Here is a 22340-nt window from a genome sequence, read left to right on the forward strand (position 1 = left end):
AACGTTTGTTGAGAGGGATGTTAGGTGGACGTTATTTGACGTCCCAGTGATAAATAACAATCATACATTGTTAGCTTGTTTTAATATTCTGGTAACAATTCAAAATCTGCCGGGTTTCGATCCCACGATAATCGGAACTGACATGTACTGTTATGCAATGAATGATTAAGAGTGAGTAAGCAGCAGCGAGTATATCTAAATTTGATTCGATCTTCTAGTCATTAAGATCGCAATTAAAAGTTTCATTAATGAGTGGCTCGAAATATTTCCCTCAAGAGTTCAGTTTAAGCGCTGTTTATAAACTGTATATGTACGCGGCTTGGATGGAGTCTGATTGCCTCTATTTATATCCTTAACAAACACCGGCGCACTGCAAACGACGAAGTGCCAACGTTCCGTCAATAACTTATTTTAGGCGTTTTGAATAATAATAGTGACATAAAAATATACAGATTGAAAAATTTATAAAGTTTAGCAACAGTCTTTGTGTATTTGTTGTTATTTTTGCTGATAGTTTTTGAATGTCTAGATCGGGAAATTTCTTTCTAAAAATATTTTCTTTATAAGAACACGTGTAACTACTATATAATGATGATTACTATTGTTATCTTAAAATAACATTATTTATTTATGACATTAGGTAGTTACATTGTAATTAATAGTATTTACTAATTTTTCTCGAGTTACGTAATATATTTTCATCTCCATAATATGATGAAATCACCGCCCTTTCTTATCTGTATTCTATATCTATTCTGAAATTATGGTTTTATCTATCTCATATGTTTTCGTCATTTTAGTCATTATACACTTATGGTACTCAGGACATGATCTGTTTTGTCTCCTTAATTAATCTGTTCATTTTCTCATGCCGTTAGGTATTTCATATTGCTTCTATGTAAATTAACTTTTCTTCAAATATCGCTCTCTTATTTATCCAGATAAATAAAATAGCGTAGACTCTCGTAATAGAAATGGCGAATTAGAACCGGCTATAGATTGGCGATATGCAGCCGGAAATAACGCGAAAACATATTGCGTATGAGTTTGCGATTGGTTCTATGAATTTGGGAAAGTGCGCCTCGACTGTATCAAAATCGTAAATAGAAATAGAGATAAACAATATAACTTAGGGCATATTTGTATCCTATTCCCTTCGTGGTAAAGGCGATTCTTGTGAAATACAGAGAAATGAAGATTTGCGAGATGATAAAATAGTCTACAAATAATAATTAATGCGTATAGTGGCACGTCTGGTGATAAAAATATGTGACGTGGATGTCGCGAAGTTTTCTGTCGGTATAAATTCTTCTATGGAAATAAGGCCTCATCTCACCTACATAAATATTGTTGGTTAAAGGGTTCAGCTTGTTTGATACAATATTTTTGTTATAGTGACAGAAAAGTGGTTACCATCGCTCATTCCTTACTTATTCTTAGTACGGGGTTCTTTTGGTCACTCACCTGTTTCTGCGTGGTGTTTCTAGAGATATTCATTTCATTGTTAATGGGCGCAGTCTTATAGATTAATTTCACTACAATTCTCGAGATATTTCAACATTATTACTTGCTAGCGAGTGGACCGATTTCAAAAATAATTTCACCGTTGGATATGTATGTAATCCTTGAATGCTATATTGGACTATACGCACTAGGGGCAAGTCGGGGTGGCCGTATTGATATGATGTATTTGAGTTATAATTGTATTTATATTTTGAAGAGTTTCTTAATATTGCCTCAGTCTTATCTGTTTGTATGAAAATAAAAGAAGTATAAGAAAACTGATATCAGCTATTGATTCACGTTACGTAAATTCGTAAATACACACTTGAGGTGGGTCAATACCAGTAGTATCTATGTATTCTCAACTATGATCTGTTTGTCGTAAAGTATTGGTGTTGTACATCATAAAATATTACTACTTACTGGTGTTCTGTTTGTTTTATGTTCACTATGATTTCAATGGAAGGTAACGTGTGAATTATAAAGAAAAGTTCTGATATGGAAGGGTATGGTGTCGATTGGTTATCGCTCGATAGCACCTTAGTAAGAGGTAGTGCCAGGGGCGGAGCTAGCTTTGGCGACAAAAGAAGTGGCAAGAGGCTATAATCAACTTTTGGTAATAATGTATATACCCAAGTAAAACGTACGTATTTCATAAATAAATATAAGTACTGCGCCTACGTATCGTCGAGGGGGTCGCGGACGAATACTAACCAGTTCCCGTGGCCCCTTCACTGTAGCGGCTCGACGGAACACAGCGGGGTTTTAGTCGGTAGGAATCTGACATAACCCACGACGGCTCTTTCCCCGGGGGCCTTGGTTATAAAAAAATTTTCAACTAAAAAATTAACCTTATTAAACATATCTTGATAACGAAATCAAGTAACGTGAGTAAAGTAGAGTCCTTTCACTATCTTTGTAAATTTTGTATGTTTTGTGTCTACGCTACACCAAAATGATGCCAGCGTATCCGCCCTCGCGCCATGTTTTATATAACGAACAGTAAACTTGATTCGATCAATCTTATTTGCATGTTGTTAGATATATGAAAAGTTTCATGGAGTCTCATATAGCAACGGCATCGAGTTTAAAGGTTTTTGACATCGTTATCGTATCGTACTGTTTACGTCCGATCGTTGAGCGGTCGATAAACACTCGCTGGGAGCCTTGGGCGGTTAAATAGTAAATACCACTTTATATATGTAGCAAAGGTAACTATAGTATATTTAACAATAGAACTATGTGCATTGTCTTGTTAGATTGATTCATTTTTGGATAGCGATGTGATCGAAGAAATTCGATTTTTTTGTATTACTGTTAAATTTTATCCATAATAGAATCGTTTCAAAATGTATAATAGTTTTGGTTGTATCTGTGTATGAAACGTATGCTTTATTACTTTTTTGAGCGTCTCAACCTTGTGTTTTAAAAGTAAATAATGTAATTATTGAGTATATGTGTTATTCAATCCCGATCAGTCTCTTCGTCAGCATATTTTAAAAAGTGATTTTAGGCAGACGGGCAACTATATTTTGCAACAAAAACGTTCAAAACCCGTTTACAGACTTGAGTTTTATATTAGGTGCGTAGTATAAAAAGATGAAGACGAAAATAAATATTTTCGAATGCTATAACTACAGTTTTTGTTTTCATCAAAAGTCCTTCAAAACTATGATTTTCTGCTAGTTGCAAAAACTGTAAAGCGACATTACATAACTTATGTATTTCAGTATAATAAGTATTTAGTAATTACATAATGAGTAATAATTCTATACGAATGTGCAGTAGCGTATAACATATAATAATGAGGGGTTGTTAGATTTGAAATCAGTTATTCAGGTGTATCAGTCATCGTAGATTTCGCTTTTGTGATGAACATGATTTATTTGCGTTTTTTAATCAGGTATATGAGATGCAAATAGTACCTATAGTCATACACTACCGATTTTTACGTAGATTTATCAGTGTACTTATATTCCCGTGTTGATTATATGTTAATCGTATCTCATATTTGTTTAATTGATCGATATTATTTAAAGTTATTAGAAAAAAATTTAAGTTGATGCATGAGCATGCGAAACGGACATTTTTTTTATTTTTCAAAAGCAAGCGAAACCGCGATCCCTTGCTACTTACTGGTACTCGACTATTGGAAAATAAAATGTAGATTGTATTAAAGTACCTAAAATCAAAATGAACGGTATACCAACCTCGCCCCTAACCGTAATCATTATCAATTCTTATCCCCTTACCCTGCATTAGAGACAACCTTGCAAAGCACTGCAATTACGTAATTAAATGAACGATAGATTGTGTTTGAAGCGGGAAGTTGATGTTACATGGATATCGCACCGATGACTTTGAGGTCACCGTTTACGATTTGGTGCCTCAGATCTGATGTGCGGTGATAAAACATGCGATACGTCAGCGCTTAAAAGTAGATGTTGTAAACAACAGTCTGCACGGGATTTGCGCTGGACGGTGGCGTTTTAAGATGAACGTTTTTAACGTTTACGCTTTGTTGTAATGATCTAAAGAGTTGGCAATTTGCTTCACATTTCATGTGATGTGCTCGTCATAATGTTTCCCATGTTATCCTGTGTGGCGCCTCGATGAGATTAAGCTTATATTGCTCTCCGATACTTATGGGTATAATGTAGATTTTCTAAACGTTTCTGGACAAAAAATCCATTCATTTCTATAAAGAACGAGAAGGGAAATGAAAACAACTACAGTCTTTTGATGTCGACGGATATAAATATTGAAAGAGTATGAATCATAGATTTCCAAGTAGGTACGTATGACTCTAATGTACAATTATTCAAGAGAGATTGTAGCGAATAAATACTCTTTGTAACATTGGTGATGACTTACACAGATATGATATATTACTTTCTTTTCATATCTCAAACTTGACTGAGTTCTTTGTCGAATTAATTTGCCCATATGTGTTTCTGAAAACATCTCGATAGAGAAGTCAATGTAACGGGTTCACATGTTTCACAATCGAATGCTGATCTGGTTCTGAATGAATGAATAAATAAGGGTATGGATTTAGGCTTCGGCTACATTCTGTTTACCGTCGGTTTTCTGGTGATGAAGTGGAAAAGGAATTAGGCATAAATGTTTGCGAAGTGGCTAAACTTTTTGGGACTTGATTTTTTTAAATATTCGACATAAATACACATATATCATATATCACTTTTTTATTGATCAGGTTTATCTTATATATTTCTTAAATATAAATCATGTCTAACTGGGTTGACATGTTAGTAGTTTTCTCTTATAAATTTTATGTACAGCTGGGAGTATGCGATAGAATCGATTAGAACATTTATGAACTAAAATAATAAACTTTCATGCAAAAGACTTCGCATTATCTAAATAGTTTTGAAAGTCAAATATTATTAATATCTACTTGATCTTGGAGTACTTGATATTTTAATAGCATAAATAATTGTTTATAACTATAAAACAGTGAACAAGAGTAAAGTGTGTTGAAGGAAAATTTGAACAACAGCATAAGTTGGCGAATTTATGGCAGAGAAATCTTTTTAACTTTGACCGGAATATCTTTGATCTCGATTTGTATAATATCGTGACGACAATGCGGACGCATTTGAATTTTGATAAGATTCAAATCGGATTGTTTCAGCGTATGCATAACGTATGGTGATTTACTCAAAACCTAAGCTTATCGATATCTAAATATACATAATGCTAGTGCGATGACGTCAAACTGGTGTTGCATAGTTTGAATTTGAAAGCGTGCATCCATTTATAAGATAAAGAAAATTGTAAATTATCGTCGAGACTTGTTCAAATCAGGAGTCAATTTGGTGGACAATGGTAGGTAGCCTTTTATGCTTAGTTAATTATGTTCTCATGGCCAATTTTCTCACCGGTTTTCCATTAAGCGACATTTGCGTGGAAAATCGATGCTTTATGTAAATTAAGGTATACAGAATTTTACTTTGTTACATATTGAGTGCTTGTACCTATATTGATGTTCAATATTTTTAGATGTTTTCGACTAACTCGTAACTGCTGTGCTCTAAAGCAATACATCCGAATTTGGTTGACATACTAAAATCCACTTAAAAACAGGAAATTGTTATTCATATGAAAGTCGTATACAAAATAATTTAAAAAACCCGTATAGCACATGTTTAGCTACGGCGAAGGTTACTCAAAATATGTTAATTGGTGTGGTAGACACTACATCAATATCTATCTTTATGTACATTATGTATAAAGATGTGGTTCTATGATATATTAATACATAGTATAAAACAAAGTCGCTTTCTCTGTTTCTATGTCCCTATAATATGGTATGCTTAAATCATTAAAACTACGCAACAGATTTTGATGTTTTTTTTTTAATAGATAGGTCTGGTTTAAGCGGAAGATTTATATTTATACTAACATCTATTAAACTACTCCAAATAAACGCGTGTGAAGCCGCGGGCAAAAGCTAGTAACGAGATAAGAGCACATTTTTACATGAACTGGCGACTGAATTAAAAATCAATAGATTGTAACCATAAGATTGGCTTCATATCGTGCCTATTAGCTGTTCGGAAAGTCTGAAACCTAGCACGCTCACAGACTAATTTATACGTTTCTTGATATTGTTAGGTTTATTTAAAGTAGCTGTGTGTCATGATTCATATTTTTTTATACTGTATTACCACGCCCTGATGAGTTTGTTTTGTTATGAGAAAGGAAATCGTTACGTCGTAACTTCTTAAGGTCTAAATTAAGCCTAGGGGAATAATGTACAAGTGAATTTAAAACTGAATGATTGCGGTAAGGTTGCTGTCATTTTTAACTTTAATACTAACTAAATCTCGTTAATTTAACATTTAACAAGATTTAGATCGAAGAACGAGGATGAATTAAATTATTTTTCAATTTCGATAAGCCACACCTAGATAATTAGTTTCAAATGAATATGGTGAGGGATACATAGATTATATAATATATGAAAAATATAATGAACAAGCTTTTTATGCTTTAAATTTAGCGTGGTGTTAGGTTACTTCGCTTGGATTTTCGTATCAGTTAACTCCATTCCATCACACCCATCACAATTCCGATCTCTTCGTTGTAGTCACAACACCTTTATATTCTAGTCTTTATTCAACATAATATTATGGCGTTTTCGACCGTGGTCTAATGGTTTGGTACATTACAGATTCCGAGCGCGTCAGCCAAGGGCCAGTGCGTGTGGTACGGCGTCTGCTCCAATGCCACCGAGTTCAAAAAGAAGAACTGCCTGTATGATGGACCTGCCAAGCCGGTTGATGAAGGCTCTCGGGTAAGCGATTTGAGATGTTTTTCCTAAGTATTAGTATGTATGTGGTACTGGGTGACACGTTGACGCTAAAACGGGTGATTTGTGTGTATATTTAAAATGCAGTGCAATGCAGTTGAAAGAAAATAAACCCGTCTCCCACTTGGACACACTTGGCAGTAGCTTTTTGGTAAAAGCAAATTTAAAAGATTTTGTATTACGTCTTCTTTATATCAAAAGAGAACGTGATATAAAAACTTGTTTAAAATAATGCGCAGAAACAAAATGTCCGGATGACGCTTGTAAATATTTTGCTTCTAAGTCCTTATCAGACAATAAGCCTAGATATGTTATCAAAGACGTTTTCGAGGATAGAAACGGACAATTTGCTGAGATGCTTAAGAGGAAATACCCATTGAAGGTGAAACGATAACGTCCTATCAATTATTGTGTTTGTATTTGACTCATGCTAGATATGTTAGATATGCTCGGCTTCACTAGACCATACGCGAAGTTTCTACAGAGAAACTGGTTTAAGAGATATCGAACTTCATACACACTTTCAACTAAGTATACTGTTGCAATATTATGAAAAACGGTAATTTTTGATAGACCGACGGATTGAAGTCAGCCTTCGTCTCTTATAATCATAAAGGAAAACCTTCAAGAACGTCTTATGACTATTCGAGATCACTTCGCGCATTACAATTAGTTTGTTTGACGCTTATCAGCCATCAGGCAATTCATCAGCAATGTTTGGCTTTGACCCAATTAATGTAAAGAAAAATAGTAGTAACTAGTATCAAAACTTTTCCACCGAAGGACGTTAGGCATGCCATACAAACTGGGTCAGTAGACGAGCTTGCTCCCCGTCTATATTTAGCGTGTGCATGCAGGTGTGACGTCACACGAAGCCTTCGTTACATCGAGAGCATTGGGAACTTGACCTGGATGCTTTTTGCAGTCGCGGTTTGCGACACTTCAGTTCTTGCGCGCATATTAATTTTCGCATATGAAATGATTGCATTGCATTCTTTGGGACATGTTTGGAGTTAGTAACTATTTCTGCTACACGAATTGCTGTCTAGATTTTGAAAAATGAATTTTTAAGTACATCTACGTTAACGCCAATTACCTAGTCAATACGTTTCTGACTGTGGTTTTAACTTTCCAATTTTGTGTTTGTAATACGAGTGTGATATTTTTGTTGTTTGTTATTATCAATGAGATTTGTTTACCCATTAACTGGATCAATGAGCTTAGATTATTCCAGAACGTATGAGTTAAATCAATTCGATAAATTATATTGATCATTACTAATAATGGAATGACTCTCATTCTTTTAGTCATTGGTTTATAAAAAAAAAAAAACGTGCCTTATATCTTTGCCACCTTTCGTGCTAGGTTCGTCATTAATTGGTTAAATCAAGTATCGACAACACAAATAAATAATTAAGTCCTTATTCAATTTAGGCTTAATTTGTATTGAGTCATTGTGTTTGTCATACATATACGGAGTGATAATAGCCACAAACTAACTTGATTCACAAATCACAATGACGTCACGCGTTGGGGACAGGTTTTCGTTAAGTAGTATTGTATGTGAGTAAATTTATGCGTTTATTTCATAAGATTAAAATAGGATGTGGCAACTTTTAAGGGAGGGTTCTCATTACGGTGCTGTGTAAGAACAGTTTATTTGTGTTTCTCTATATTGTTATACTAGCTGCGCCCGCGTAAGTCCGTATCCCGCAGGAATATCGGGATAAAAAGTTGCCTATAATATCCAGTTGTCCAGCTGTCTACGTACAAAATTTCATTGCAATCGGTTCAGTAGTTTTTGCGTGAAAGAGCAACAAACACGCACACATCCTCACAAACTTTCGCATTTATAATATTAATAGGATATTGCATTCTTCAAAAGTTTATATATTCTTACGGCGTAAATAAGGATGATAACAGGTATATGACCGCCTCCTTGGTACAGTGGTAAACGCGTGAGCGTAGAACCAAGGGGTCCTGGGTTCGATCCCCGGTGGGGACAATAAAAAAAAATTTCTCGATCTGGCAGGACACAGATGGCTGATCACCTACTTGTCCATAAAATCGATCAGTGAAACAGATGTATGTCATCTGCCCCATACCCCAGTAGGGGACACGGGACTTCACTTTTTTTTACAGGTATATGAGTCATGTTTGTTTAAATTTTCATTCAAATATATATTTGATAGTGACGTTATATTTTTAGGAACTGTGAATAAAGTATTTACTATAGGTTTAACGAACCGTTTTTCCTCATTGTTGGGTTACTATATCCTCGGACAATAGGTAAATGGAACATTTTTACACTGACATCAATACAACGATTGTTTTCCTACTCCAGGCTAAATGTGCCAGATAACGCTTTTATCAACAGAGCTTGATGTTTTGAAACAATTTGTATGTTTTCACCTGAGAAAATCTACAGTTTGGAGAAATATTTAAATTCACTTAAATATATAATTTAAACAAACAATTAATAAGGACGGAGGTCTGAAAAGCATTGACGAGTTAACAACCTCGTGGAAAATTTTGCGAAGTACGTTGATATTATGAGAAAGGTCACATAATATTTTGTTTCACTGAGAAATCGATAGATGTATATTAAATTATACATAGATTTAATATCGAGTGAAGGCAAAACTGCGTTGTAAACGGTGTTTATTGTGTCCTGTACTGTAAATCAGAAAAATTAAAAATTGAAACACGAATCATTTTCATATTAAAGCAAAGAAAGATATTAGAAGGGAGCGTACTGAGAGTGCTGGTTGGTCCGGTGCCAGAAAAGTACTCAATATTATGACGTTTCCGTTTCGCGTTGCCTTTGTTTGGTTGCTATTAATATGAGGATAAATACATGTTATATTATTTGAATTATAACGTATTTGCCTATATAGTATGTACCTGTTTGAATTCAGCTATTTTTTGATTAAGTTTAACTATACGTGTGAAACAGCGCATACATTGAACATAGAAAATCCTTGCTGTTTCTTTATTTGAATGGGCAAAAATCGTCTTGAAAACACAACTGTTATTGCTATGCTGTTATCGTATTTCCGTGATGCGAATTTAATTTATTTGACATTATTTTAGCAACGTTTCTCTTTTGTATGTACATGTTAATACGTAGCACCACTAGGGTTCTATCGTATCTTAATAATGGTTTGAATGTGTAATAGTATCTCGATACTCGCGTAGCAACTGAAATCAATGTAAATATTTGTAGTGTAACTGTGTACAGTAAGTCGATATGAGGGTATGACGTCATATCGATCAGCGAATGATATTGCACAAACGGGAGCAGCAATTATGTCTACCTCTTACCCTTTCAGAGAGTTCTTGCTCTCACGGAGTACTTGAACTCTGTATTTCTGTTCTGTATGCAGTTATTATTTTAAATAAAGCTGTCTAATGATATCAATTAATGTTTTTTTTTTCACGGTAGATATTAGATTGAATTAATTTTATGTCTTCACATGACAGCTGTATGACAGCAGTGGGCGTGTAGCGTCTGATACGTTTCATTTTCGTGTCTCGAATATTTTGGCTGAGACTTGTATTGATTGTATTAACTTGCTTCCACGAACTTCAACAATAATAATAAACAATAAGATGTTATATAAACAGCATCTAAATCATAGGAGATTGTAAAAATGTAGCGCACCGACAGAAATATCAACACTTATATATGTTGAACCCCTTTCGCAGTAGAGAAAATTAGTTTAAATGGATTTGATGCCTTCAAATCAAATCACTGCTTTACATTTTCCTGTCTCGAATATTTTGGCTAAGACGGTATGCTTAGTATAGACTAAGTACATAGGCACTGTCTAGTTTCTTCTAACTTAAAGCTTGATATATGTTGTTTATAACAAATATATGTTTATACAAGCGGACTGTCCCAGCTTCACCCGTGGTACATTTATATAACATATAGCTCTGTGATCTTTTACCATTACGACTAATAAGTTGAGCCTTTGAACTATATATATTATAGTTATAATCTATTTCCCGCTTGTCCCAGCTTGACCCGAGATACAAGAAAAATGAAAGGTCGAATCGCCTATGACACTCACGGCTAACATAGCTTTCTTTTAGTAAAATAAGTTTCGAAATCGGGTCAGTAAAACCAGAGATTACCACCTACAACTCTACCAACGTTATCTCTTTCTACTATTCGTGTAGATAAACAGTAGCTAATGCAACGCACAGAAATAACAAAGCTTATAAGTCGAATCCCGTTCGGCTCAGACATAAAACAAAAAGTGTGAGCGAATTTAGCTGGCGTGCAGACTAATGTATTCAAGGGCAAGGTGAAGGCACCCGTCTCGGTCGCGCCTGTTCAATCTGCTATCTTAAATGTGAAGAAGAGAGATGCCATTGATTTTCGTTGTGCGCTTTTACCAGGAATTATCATATGAGAATGACCGGAGGCCGCGGACACGGTCTACAGACGTACGATAAAGTTTTTGTACTCAGAGGTGTTTTTTTTTTCTTCAGATTCATAATGCGAATTGACAATGTAAATAGTGGTAGATACGGATAGTTGATTTTATTGATTTTTTAAGACAAAGTAAGACATGTGTACTATACATAAAAAAAGAATTACACTTTTATCCATAAATATTTGATCTCGCTAAAAATTGTTCTTGCGTTTGATTATTGGAATATTGAAAATTCCAAAGACCTCATCGATAAAAATCCCTTTATTGATAATTTTGTTTAGATATTTTTGTAAATAAATCTGCTCAGATTACTTTCGTAATGTGATATGAGACTTACAAAACACAGTTAGGAATAATACAATAATACATATTTATTAGAGACTCGTATAAAAACGGCATAGTTTCCGATGCAAATGTGCTCTCGACTGCCGCATATATTTGTATCAAAATCAATGACAAGCTGTTTCCATGACAGCGCGGTCGGCTGATTATTCATCATCATTTTAAAAACTAAGTGAATGCCAATATGCAATATAAAATATAAAATGCAATATAAATACTAAACTAACACAACTTGTCTTGTACAACGGGCAGCATCCGGGGCGAACAGCTAGTCATTAAAGTTATTTATACTTAAAGTTATTTTTCTTCTCTGCTTGATAGGAGTTAACAATGCATGCGGGCCCAGACCAAGTGTATACAGGGTTTGACTGTGTAAATAGATGATAGAGTGGATGATAATTGTTATCATTGTATTATGTATTATCACTAGCTGCACGCCCCGGCTTCGCCCGGGTAGTCTTTTATCCTAATTAAAATAATATAAACTATGCTATCTCTCAAGTTGGATCGAACTGCACATGGTGTGCGAATATTATTATAATCGGTTAAGTGGTTTAGGAGTCCATTGAGGACAAACATTGTGACCCGAGATTTATAATATATATTAAGATATGAAAAAATTTAAGAATAGAAAAACAAATAGGTCAGGTGACAAAATTCGAACCCACATCTTATGTCGTGAACGAATCTCCCCTCATGATAGATTTTTCTTTCCTCTCATTAAACGATATTAATTTTACAGGTATCTTAATGCTATTACACTAAAAATAAAAATTATGTAATTGTGGTACTTATTTTGAACTTTTGATGTGATATTAACGGCATTTTAAGTGTGTTCATGAATGACAAAATTATTTCGGCCTTCTATTCCGGTGTGTATCATGAGAATATAATACATTTAAATACGTATTTATATACACAATTTAGATAAAATTATAGATTATAGTTTTTATGGTGTTTGGCTATTTCCGTTTTCCGCTTTGTTATTTTCCGTATATTATAAATTCGAGATGTATTGCAAAAAATACATGATTTACTTTTTGCTTTGAACTTAACTTAGCGCTTCCATTGGTCTAGAAAATACTAGTTTGAAAGTGTTTATATGTTTATATGCATTCATAGGTTTATATATAAAATAATATAAATTTGAAAACCCCGCGACCCCATTTTCATATGTCGGCCATCTTGAATTTAAAATTTGATATCGTTATATTATTTTATTAGTCAAGCCCCTTAATTTGATACCCATATTCAGGTAGTTGTTAAAAAATATATTTAATCTGACATTTTGTGGCGGCAGCCATTTATGTCCGATTTTCGCATCGAAATTGGTCAAATCGTTTAAGAGCTACGATGCTACAAACATACACATATACACAGAAAAATAGATAAACAAACATCGATTTCAAACTTACAGCAACATTTTGTAGAACACTTTTTAAACATCATGTCATCAATCCCTAATTTATATTATTGAAAGGCGGAGTTTTCGACTATTTGTCCTTTTGATTAAATTTTATTTTATAGCCCTTTGAAATAGCTTAAGATCTAGATTTGTTTCAGCATTGCGCCCATTGAAATCGATGTGACATTTAAGGTCGGAGCGTAGCGTAGGACGTTCTAGACTTTTACAGCATACAAATTATCTCATTGATTTTTCTCTCGCAGCCGTTAGGTTTGCGCAACATTTTACAATAAACGCGTCACATTTACATTCGCGTTAAACTGTAATTAAATAAATAATTACAGGTCTTTGGTAACGGGTTCTATATAAAATTATTCTCAAATTATCTTATCTAATATATATGTTGGAAAAAATCTATTTTTACCTTCGGTTTGGTTGGTGTACCTTAATTTTACACTTTGTACGATTTTCGTGTGCGGCGATTGAATATGATAATGATGATGATAAAATATGAAAAATATTACAATAAAATAGACTTGCGTCACCATTTTGGTGTTAAATATCAATCAACATTACACGGGCGCGTCATAAAAAGTATCATAAACAGCAGTTAATGTATAGCTATAGTTACTTATATAACGGTTTATAATTACTCCTGTTTGTTTATGATGTTAAAATAACATTTATGCAGTGGTTGTTTCTGTTGACTTTAGTTCAGGCCTTGAAAGATTTTATAAATTTACTGGTTAAGACTTAAGTTCCCACTTAATTTATATTAGCCGAAAGTTTGTTTGCGTGAACTGATCGGACGTATACGTTTTGTGTTGTAACAAACAAAAAAACTCGAATAAAATAAATTTGATTTTGCTTTTACGCCTCTACAGCTGATGAATCTAAGGATTCGTATGAAGCAGACAATGTATCACGAACCGTCTGAGAAAAACAGACACGCAGTGAATTTGGAACGTTCTAGAATTCTATGTGTAAATGTTTTTTAACAACTATATTTTATTCAAATGACACTGAAATTTCCCGTAATTCGTATCTACAAATATATATTATATTATATAACCAATTGCAAAAAGCAAGGTCGTTTGGCCCCACGTAAATGATGCCTATTATTTAATAAATAAATTATAATGCATAACCAGTTGCGTAACGAATACGAACGTATCTGTCTCTTACGGGGCGAATTAATGTGCAGGTTGGTATAATAATGGGTTAAGGGCTAAACCGGAATACCGGTGTAGTTAAGAGTAGTTGTAACTATTACTAATCATTATGATATCTAAGTGTGTTGAGATTTGCTTGTCTGAAAGTAATGTTAATTTTGAAATATTTTGTAAATATCTTACTACAGTTATTTTTACTTCGTATTAAATTGGTAAGACATTTGAAATTTAATAATTGCATATACATTTATAATTTAATAACGGTCCGCTTTGGCTTCACCCGTGGTACATAGTGTACTAGCTGGACCCCTGGTAGTCGTGCAAGTCCAGGTTATAAACTGTATTATATGTGCAAAATTTCATACAGATTCGGTAAGTTGTTTTGACGTGAAAGAGTAAAACATCCATACATCCATCTTACAAACTTTTGAGTTTATAATATTAGTAGGATGTTACTCAGTGAAAATGCACTGCTCTAATGATGATAGAATTTTTCAAATCGGCCTTTGTGTGATAACATCGCAAACATACATACAAAAATACAAATGTTTGATCTTAATTTAGACTTTAGATAAGCAAGATGTGCTGGCGAAGGGATTGTAACTTAATTCTCCTTTCCTTTCTTACTTTCATCATCGGCCTATATCGGCCGATCTAAATTCTAAAGGAACAGATACAGCATTCGTTTTAAGCCATAATTCATTAAACTAGGGCACTGGGGTGAAAAGATTCTCTTTTCAATTTGTTCGAAATTCCGAGGATAAAAATATGCGGAGATAAAATTTTACGTAGTTTTAATTGTTACAAAAAATATTGAACAAGAACACTGAACATTGTTAATTGTTTAAATCTAAAGCTTATCTCGGGTCAGCAGATAAATCAGAACCAAGTTAAGGTATACTATAAGTTCAGGTATATAACCGATAGTATATCTCACTTACTATGTTGCACGGTGATTATTCTATGAAAGAATTGTTATGTATCATAAGATATATGTGAATGTTGACCTTTTCGTTATAGTTGCTGCGCTATCTTATTCTGCGATTGGCTTTATATAATAGGCTTGTTGTATTGAGTCATAATATTATAGCCGAGATAAATAATACAAGTTCATCATTGTTGTGATTCTTTTCTTGTTAGGATTTGTTATATGTTCTGGTCTGCATATATTGTAGTCGTTAATGATTTGACATTTAGGTCACACACAAATGCTGACTGGTGGCATTTGTATATAATAATATCAATAATAAAACATGAACATGATTGATGTACTGGTAAATTAAACGTTTGTTATTGTTATTACCAATTTTATGCTCGAGTATTAATAAATTAATTAAGGGGAAAGCTGATCATGCGAGTATTGAACGACGTAACGTTACGTTATTTTAATTCTAGAATAGTGTCTGTAGAATAGGTGGAATGAGTAGAAATTAGTTAAGCAGACAGTTAGTTTGGTTACGATGATAGGCCGGGAAAATATTATAAACAGGATTTTATTACGAGGTCAGACTTCAAAATGGAACAAATTTACGAGAGAGCTACTTTCGCATTTGTAATAAGAGTATGGATTCCCAAGAAACGGTAGGTCATTCTAAAATGCATTTCATTCGTCTAGAATTCTTGTATTATATCTCGTGCGTTCGTTTGTGAGCAAGTGTAATTATAAACTGCTAATCATTCTAACAGTGTTAACGGAATAACCATCGAGGAAATTTTCCGTTGCCCGCCTAGGAATCAAATGATGAATTGTATTGTTGTTTTGATATAATTTTTCTTCTTTGTATTTCTTATAAACCAATGAAATTTTCATAGAAGTATCGAAGTACGTATTTTGATTATTTATTTGAAAATAACAACATTTTCCTATCAAACTTCATCAAACGCTTAATAACCCACGGAGTCATAGAGTATCTTATAAAAACAGGTAAATCGAGAACCTCTCTTCTTTTTTGGAAACGTCGGTCGATTTATGACTATGTGGTGAATGATGTTAAAATAAAATTTACTGATTAAAGTGTGAGTGAGTGGTATTTACGTGTTTCTAGCTGTGCTTTTGAAGCTTATGAATGGATGAACCGATTCAGCGTGGTTGCTTATAGAATGAAAGTTATGCATATCAATCATGATCTAAGTCGATATGAATTTTATATTATATGTGAATATATGGCATATTTATCAGTACCATGTTCAAGTTATCTTTTAGTTAAATGCACCGAGAAATATGGACATGCCACTAAAGGATATATAATTTTCATACATTTTAAGTGTAGAGCGGTTAAACGTTATAACGAGTTTACTAATTAGCTTCAATTACATATTCTCGAAGGAATTGAAATTTGAGTTTTTTTTATTGGAGAGGTTTTCTAATACCTACGAATGAAATGTTTCTAGAATATTCGATAATTTGGAAAATCCCGACCCTATCTATTAGCATCATTTTTGAAAGACATTCAATGTGATGAGTAAATCTTGTTCAGTCGTTACCTTTAAATTATTATTGGTCTTTATTCTTTGGTATCTTTGATTACCAAAGAATAAAAAGTAGGTACCTATATTATGTGTTAAAGTCTTCATTCCCGGCTTACAACCCCCCAAGGCAAAAAGAGGGGTGTTAAAAGTTAGAATCCGATTATTGTCTATGCGTGAGTCTGCGACTTGGTCGCTCTCAAACGGATGGAAAAATATCGGTGCAGTTTTTTTTTCATTTGAGAGCCCGTTTAATTGCGGTTGTTCTTGCGATGAGCTATCTTTGCTCAGTGAATAACTAGCATCGATACTCATACAAAACATTTTATTTAATTAAATTTGTATCATCATCAACATATATCCATTAATTGATACAAAAACTCGTATTGGTAACAAAAAACTTAAAACCATCTTCAAATTGTCAAACTAGTCCATACTTCAATGAGACCACACGATGGATGGATGACCACAAATAAAATAAGAGTCATCAAAATCGGTTCATAGTTCCAGTCGAAAATTATGTGGTCTTCAAACCCAAACAATACAGTCGAATTAGGAACCTCCTCGTTTATTGAAAAAGATTTCAACAAATGATGCATAGACATTGCGTTTTTTTATTGCGTAAAATTCTAAGGTCGTTACTTCCTACTAATATTACAAACGAGAAAGTTTGTATGCATGTATGGATCGATGGATGTTTGTTAGTGTTTCTCGCGAAAACAGCTAGTCGTATTTGCACGAATTTGGTACGGAGATAGATTATAGGCTGAATTCGCACATAGGCTACTTTTTAGCCGTGTACCACGCGAGTGACGCCGCGGGTTACAGCTAGTATTATTATATAGCAACTATTTAGTATTCGTAAGAGCATTACGCATAACCGTGCATCACGCCACCACAAGTCGTAAAACAATTATCGCTTCGATACACTTTTGTGTGATACAATTCTGGGTTGTAGTGCGCACGTGTTTAGTGCCATATTGCTGTGACTGCATTTTTTTTTCATAGTGACATCTATGACCTGTTACACCGTACACGTTCCAGAGGCTGCTGCGCTTGCAATATATGAATAGCGCAATTAATGTCTCTGTTTGAATAGAAAACTATTTATCATACTCGATATTGACGAAAGTTAATTGTTTATTGTGTTGTTGCGAAACGTTTTGTTCTAGTATCAGAATAATATGTATATATAGTACAATAATAAGATGAATTATGCTCTCTGGATATTTTATTTTTATACTGAAAACCTATTGAAGTCGGTGTATAAATTGATTTTAAAATTATTGTATTAGATTTGTTTAATACGGCTGTAAAATGTTATTCACAATGTAGTAGGTACAGAACGTCTTATTTATGCCAATTTTCCCCATCCAAAAAAAAAAGTTAATGAAAGAACGAATAAAAGACCAGGGTATCTTTTGTTAAAATAATTTATGTAGTTTAATAAAAATCACGCTTTAATGAGAGAAAGAATCAAGTTAATTGTCTCACTGGCAACATACAGAGTTTACGTATGAAAATAATTTAATTCTGACGATGATGAAGCTATTGAAATGTCCTGAAAAACTAGTGAAATGAGAGAAATTATTGTATTGACATCGATCCCTGATAAGTGAATAATATATTCATGTGGTGTGAACGACGAGTCGGTTACATACAAACATACAGGTGAAGTTACATACAAACATACAAGTGAAGCTAATAAAGCGTATTAAAACTGCCAACTTAGTCATCAGTGTTACCTATATATCATACATATATCCTAGCTTATAGAAATAGAGATTTCTGTTCTTGTTTATTGTGTTTGTGTGTCTATGATGAGTATTGTTTCTCTTTGCGTGTGTGTGTATTAATGATTCAGTATAAAATAGAACTATGTATATATTGTATACAATAATAATTGGTCATCACAATATTTATTTCAGGCTTTAAAAACGAATGGTCCCCAATAAAACATTAATTACTTAATTTTACAATCGTTTCATGCAATAAAGATACGTTATCACGATATAGTAATAATATATAAGTGTTCAAAATGCATTAACGATAATTTTAATATAATTGTTCACAAAAGTTTCGCTCGTATCCAATTTAAATATGAAAAATGGCTCCCTTTTATTAAATAGGCACTTTATTATGTGGCCGCCTGACAGGTCCTTTGTTTCACAGACAATTTGGGCCAAGTTCTAATTAATTCTATAGACTACAGCCGTATAGTCTTTCAGCTTTCAGGGTGGAAATTAAATAAGTTTTTAAAAAAGCCAACCTGTCCCTTTTGCTATTATGACATTTCAATTTATCTACATGCCGCTTTATTTCTAAAGACTATAAATTTTTTTTGTTTATTTCATTTATCTATAAAGAATATCGGTTTGTCTGACGTTAAATATATAACATGAGGGATACGGACTATAATTTGAGTCTCTTAATTGATTTCAACTTAGCATATAGGTTCGCTACGGCTCCTAGACTTTTCCCAGGCATACGTAATGAAATATGGCATGTACGTTCTAATCTAAAGATTACAGCGAAGCTCTTGAAATCCCTTAATGAGATTAACCGATCAACATAACTACGATGCTATACATAATGGCTTCGTCCATATGTATTTTAAACTATTATACAACCATTGTTTTGATATAAGGTACATGTTACGAGTTGATTTTGCTGGGCAACTGATTCCAATACTTGTTGTATTGGTTGGTAAGGCTTTAGTCCGTATAAAAATTATCGTAGGTATGTTATAAAATTACATGCTGTTAGAGTAGTAATTTTATAACATACCTAATAAAATAAATATAATGAGTCATATGAATATAAAGAATAGTGATTTCATCGTCCATAATTTTTTTTTATGTCAGTCGGCAATGGAGCTGGTGGGTCGCCTGATGGTAAGCGCTACCGCCGCACATGAACATTTGGAGAGGTGTAAGGTCGATTTTATAACCCTATTTAAATTGTCGGCAATTGTGATAAAATAGGGAGGTTCGAAATATCAATCTAAATATAGCTTTATAGAAAATGAATGAACGATGATTGTGGTATGAAGGAATATGTACAAAATGTCCACAATTTAATAGTAAACATTATAATATTTGAATATCAGATGAAAAGTATCACAATATAATTAGCGATGCCCGCTATCACGCTTAGTGATAAAATCTGTTCTAAGCGAACGTCAACATCTTAACAGACTCCCCTTCCCCCAGAAGTCCTAATTAACTATTCAACCTTTAGGCCATATTTCGGGTTTGTAGCAAAGCCTCAAGACGACCTAAATTCAGTCCAGTGCCTCAGTGGTTTAAATTCCGCCATAACCATAAACTGACGCGGGGAACGGTGTCAGATAAACATAGCGATTGGGTTGTTTAAACGATAGACTAACATAATATCATAAGATTTAGATTTATGTTTATAAAACTTTTGTTGCATGCACTTGTTACAAACATATCATATTAAGTATTCGGATACTCGAACACCTGCTGTAATAAAATATGTAAGAACCTTATCACGGGCGTGTTTCTATTGATAAGATGTAGGGCGATGATTCATCACCTGGCGGCAAAATGTTTTCATAACTTCAAATTGTGGATTTGTTTTAGTTTCATATGTTTAATGTGGACAAAAGTAGGTCAATTTCAAGTTACAGCGGGCAGCCGAGCCTAAGGGTAAGCGATCACCACCGCCCATGATTATTTGCAAAAGTAGGCCTCTGCAAAGGCGGTGCCCGCTTTTATTAGAGAATAGAGGATTTATGGAAAGTAAGGAAGATGATGTCGTTAGTAACAGTGAAATGTATAGAAAACACACAGCATGGCACTGCGCATATTTTTATATGGTACTACCTATTCACCCTAGGCTTCTTCTGTGTTATATAGCCTATAGCACTTAAGGATCACGGACAAATAAAACGGTGAAAGAATTTTTAAATCTATCTCGTAGTTCCTGAGATGTGATGATGATTGTCCTGTGAGTGATTTTGTCTATATATATATTTATGATATCTGCTCAAAAATCTAAATAAGCAAAATTTTTTTTTTACATATTGAGGATATTTGTCAAAATTACTCATTTTAAACAGAACTCGTTGGATTGCTAATTTTTTGATATACGATGAAGTAATCTATTTCATAAAAATTTTCTTATCGCATCGATTATTATTATGTACCGATGTAGTTTAGATATATAGAACATTTAGAGATATCTGGAATAATCTAGATCTAGCTCTCATATATATACCAGCTGAACTGACAGTCATTGTCACCCATCCGTACCTACCAAGTGTTTTTTTTTGTTTCTTCGAGAATTCCTGAAGTTTTCTTTCATAAGATCCTTCCACTGACAAAAATCGAAATCGGATGCTGTGACCAAGAGAACTAAGAATTAATCTTTATTCTATACATATATATTGTACAATAAGTCTATGGACTGATCCCACGTTCAGATAAATTATACAATACATCTATGTATCTTTTCCAGTTTCACATGAATACGTTCTGTATTTCAATTATTGAAAGTATACAATCCTGTGTCCCTGCGATGAGAACCAATATATGCATAAAAAATATCCATAGCTTATTCTCTCGGATATCATTATACATGTACCTTCAATGTCTGCTTTGGCTTATACTGATAATCTGTTACTTTATAAATCACACTTCACAACCATACATCCAATTTCTACTTTCACAAATAGAAAGCTTAATTCCTCATAACATATCGAAACCATATCCACCATATCTTTATTAACACGATGTTTTAATACTCGACCTGTTGTGATCTTGCCGAAAACAAAGCACTTTAGTCATATCCATCTTATCGACGGTGATAACGATCGATTGCTAAGGTGAATAACGTCGCGATTCGCAAAGTTTTTTTAGTGTCCAAAGCAAATGTTATATTGACAATGTTTTGGGAATTTTCATAGAGATGACATTTGTGATCTTTTGGTATCAAGCGTAGGTACCTACACTAAACAAAATAATTATTCTTGTAAATTATAGTCGTTTTGTATAAAATATTAATAATTATGGTTAATGTGGCCTTGTCTGTCTGTCCACGTGTAAAATAGTTTATAATGTAATCAATTATATAGATACATTTAATTAACAATTCCGTACCACTACAACGTGCTAAAATAAACTAAAATTTGAATATTGGTTTCATGATTATCCCATTCTCACATTATTTTCGATATTATATTATATTCGCCCGTGTTAATCACAGACTATATGCATATAATACTCAGCGATCACTTTATATTATATGTATTTGTATAGATTTGATATGTCTACGCTTATATCGTCAACAAACTCAAGGCGACCTCTATTTTAAATTTTTTATTTTCAAACAGTATTGAATTAATAATAAATCTTACGAAATCCATACCACCTTGACTTTGATACTGGTCAAATGAATTTAAAAATAACTGTAATTTAAGATGTCTCTGTAATGAGATGTCGATGTAAAGAGGTTACATGTGTTAGTGGATCTGTTTTGTATGATTTGTTACTAGGCCTGCTGTGTGTCTAGCTATTTTATTGTTAGGAGTCACGGTACTCTGTATAGTAATTGGGTTGTAAGGAAAACTTATCACGTGTACAAGGTCGCAGTATGTTTGTTGAATGTGGGAGTCGATTACGCTTCGGCACGAATTGGGCCAGTTCGCA

At 33.5% G+C, this 22340-nt stretch overlaps 1 protein-coding gene across 1 annotated transcript in view; it reads left to right on the forward strand.

Moving 5' to 3' along the window:
• Window positions 1–22340, forward strand: part of LOC119840209 (NPC intracellular cholesterol transporter 1) — a 53436-nt gene that overhangs the window by 10436 nt on the left and 20660 nt on the right. Inside the window, exon 2 of the mRNA XM_038366721.1 lies at window positions 6701–6823. Coding sequence (XP_038222649.1) covers window positions 6701–6823 — 123 coding nt within the window. The remainder of the gene's footprint in view (window positions 1–6700; window positions 6824–22340) is intronic.

Source organism: Zerene cesonia, chromosome 5 (genome assembly GCF_012273895.1).
Source record: "Zerene cesonia ecotype Mississippi chromosome 5, Zerene_cesonia_1.1, whole genome shotgun sequence".
Lineage (NCBI taxonomy): Eukaryota > Metazoa > Arthropoda > Insecta > Lepidoptera > Pieridae > Zerene > Zerene cesonia.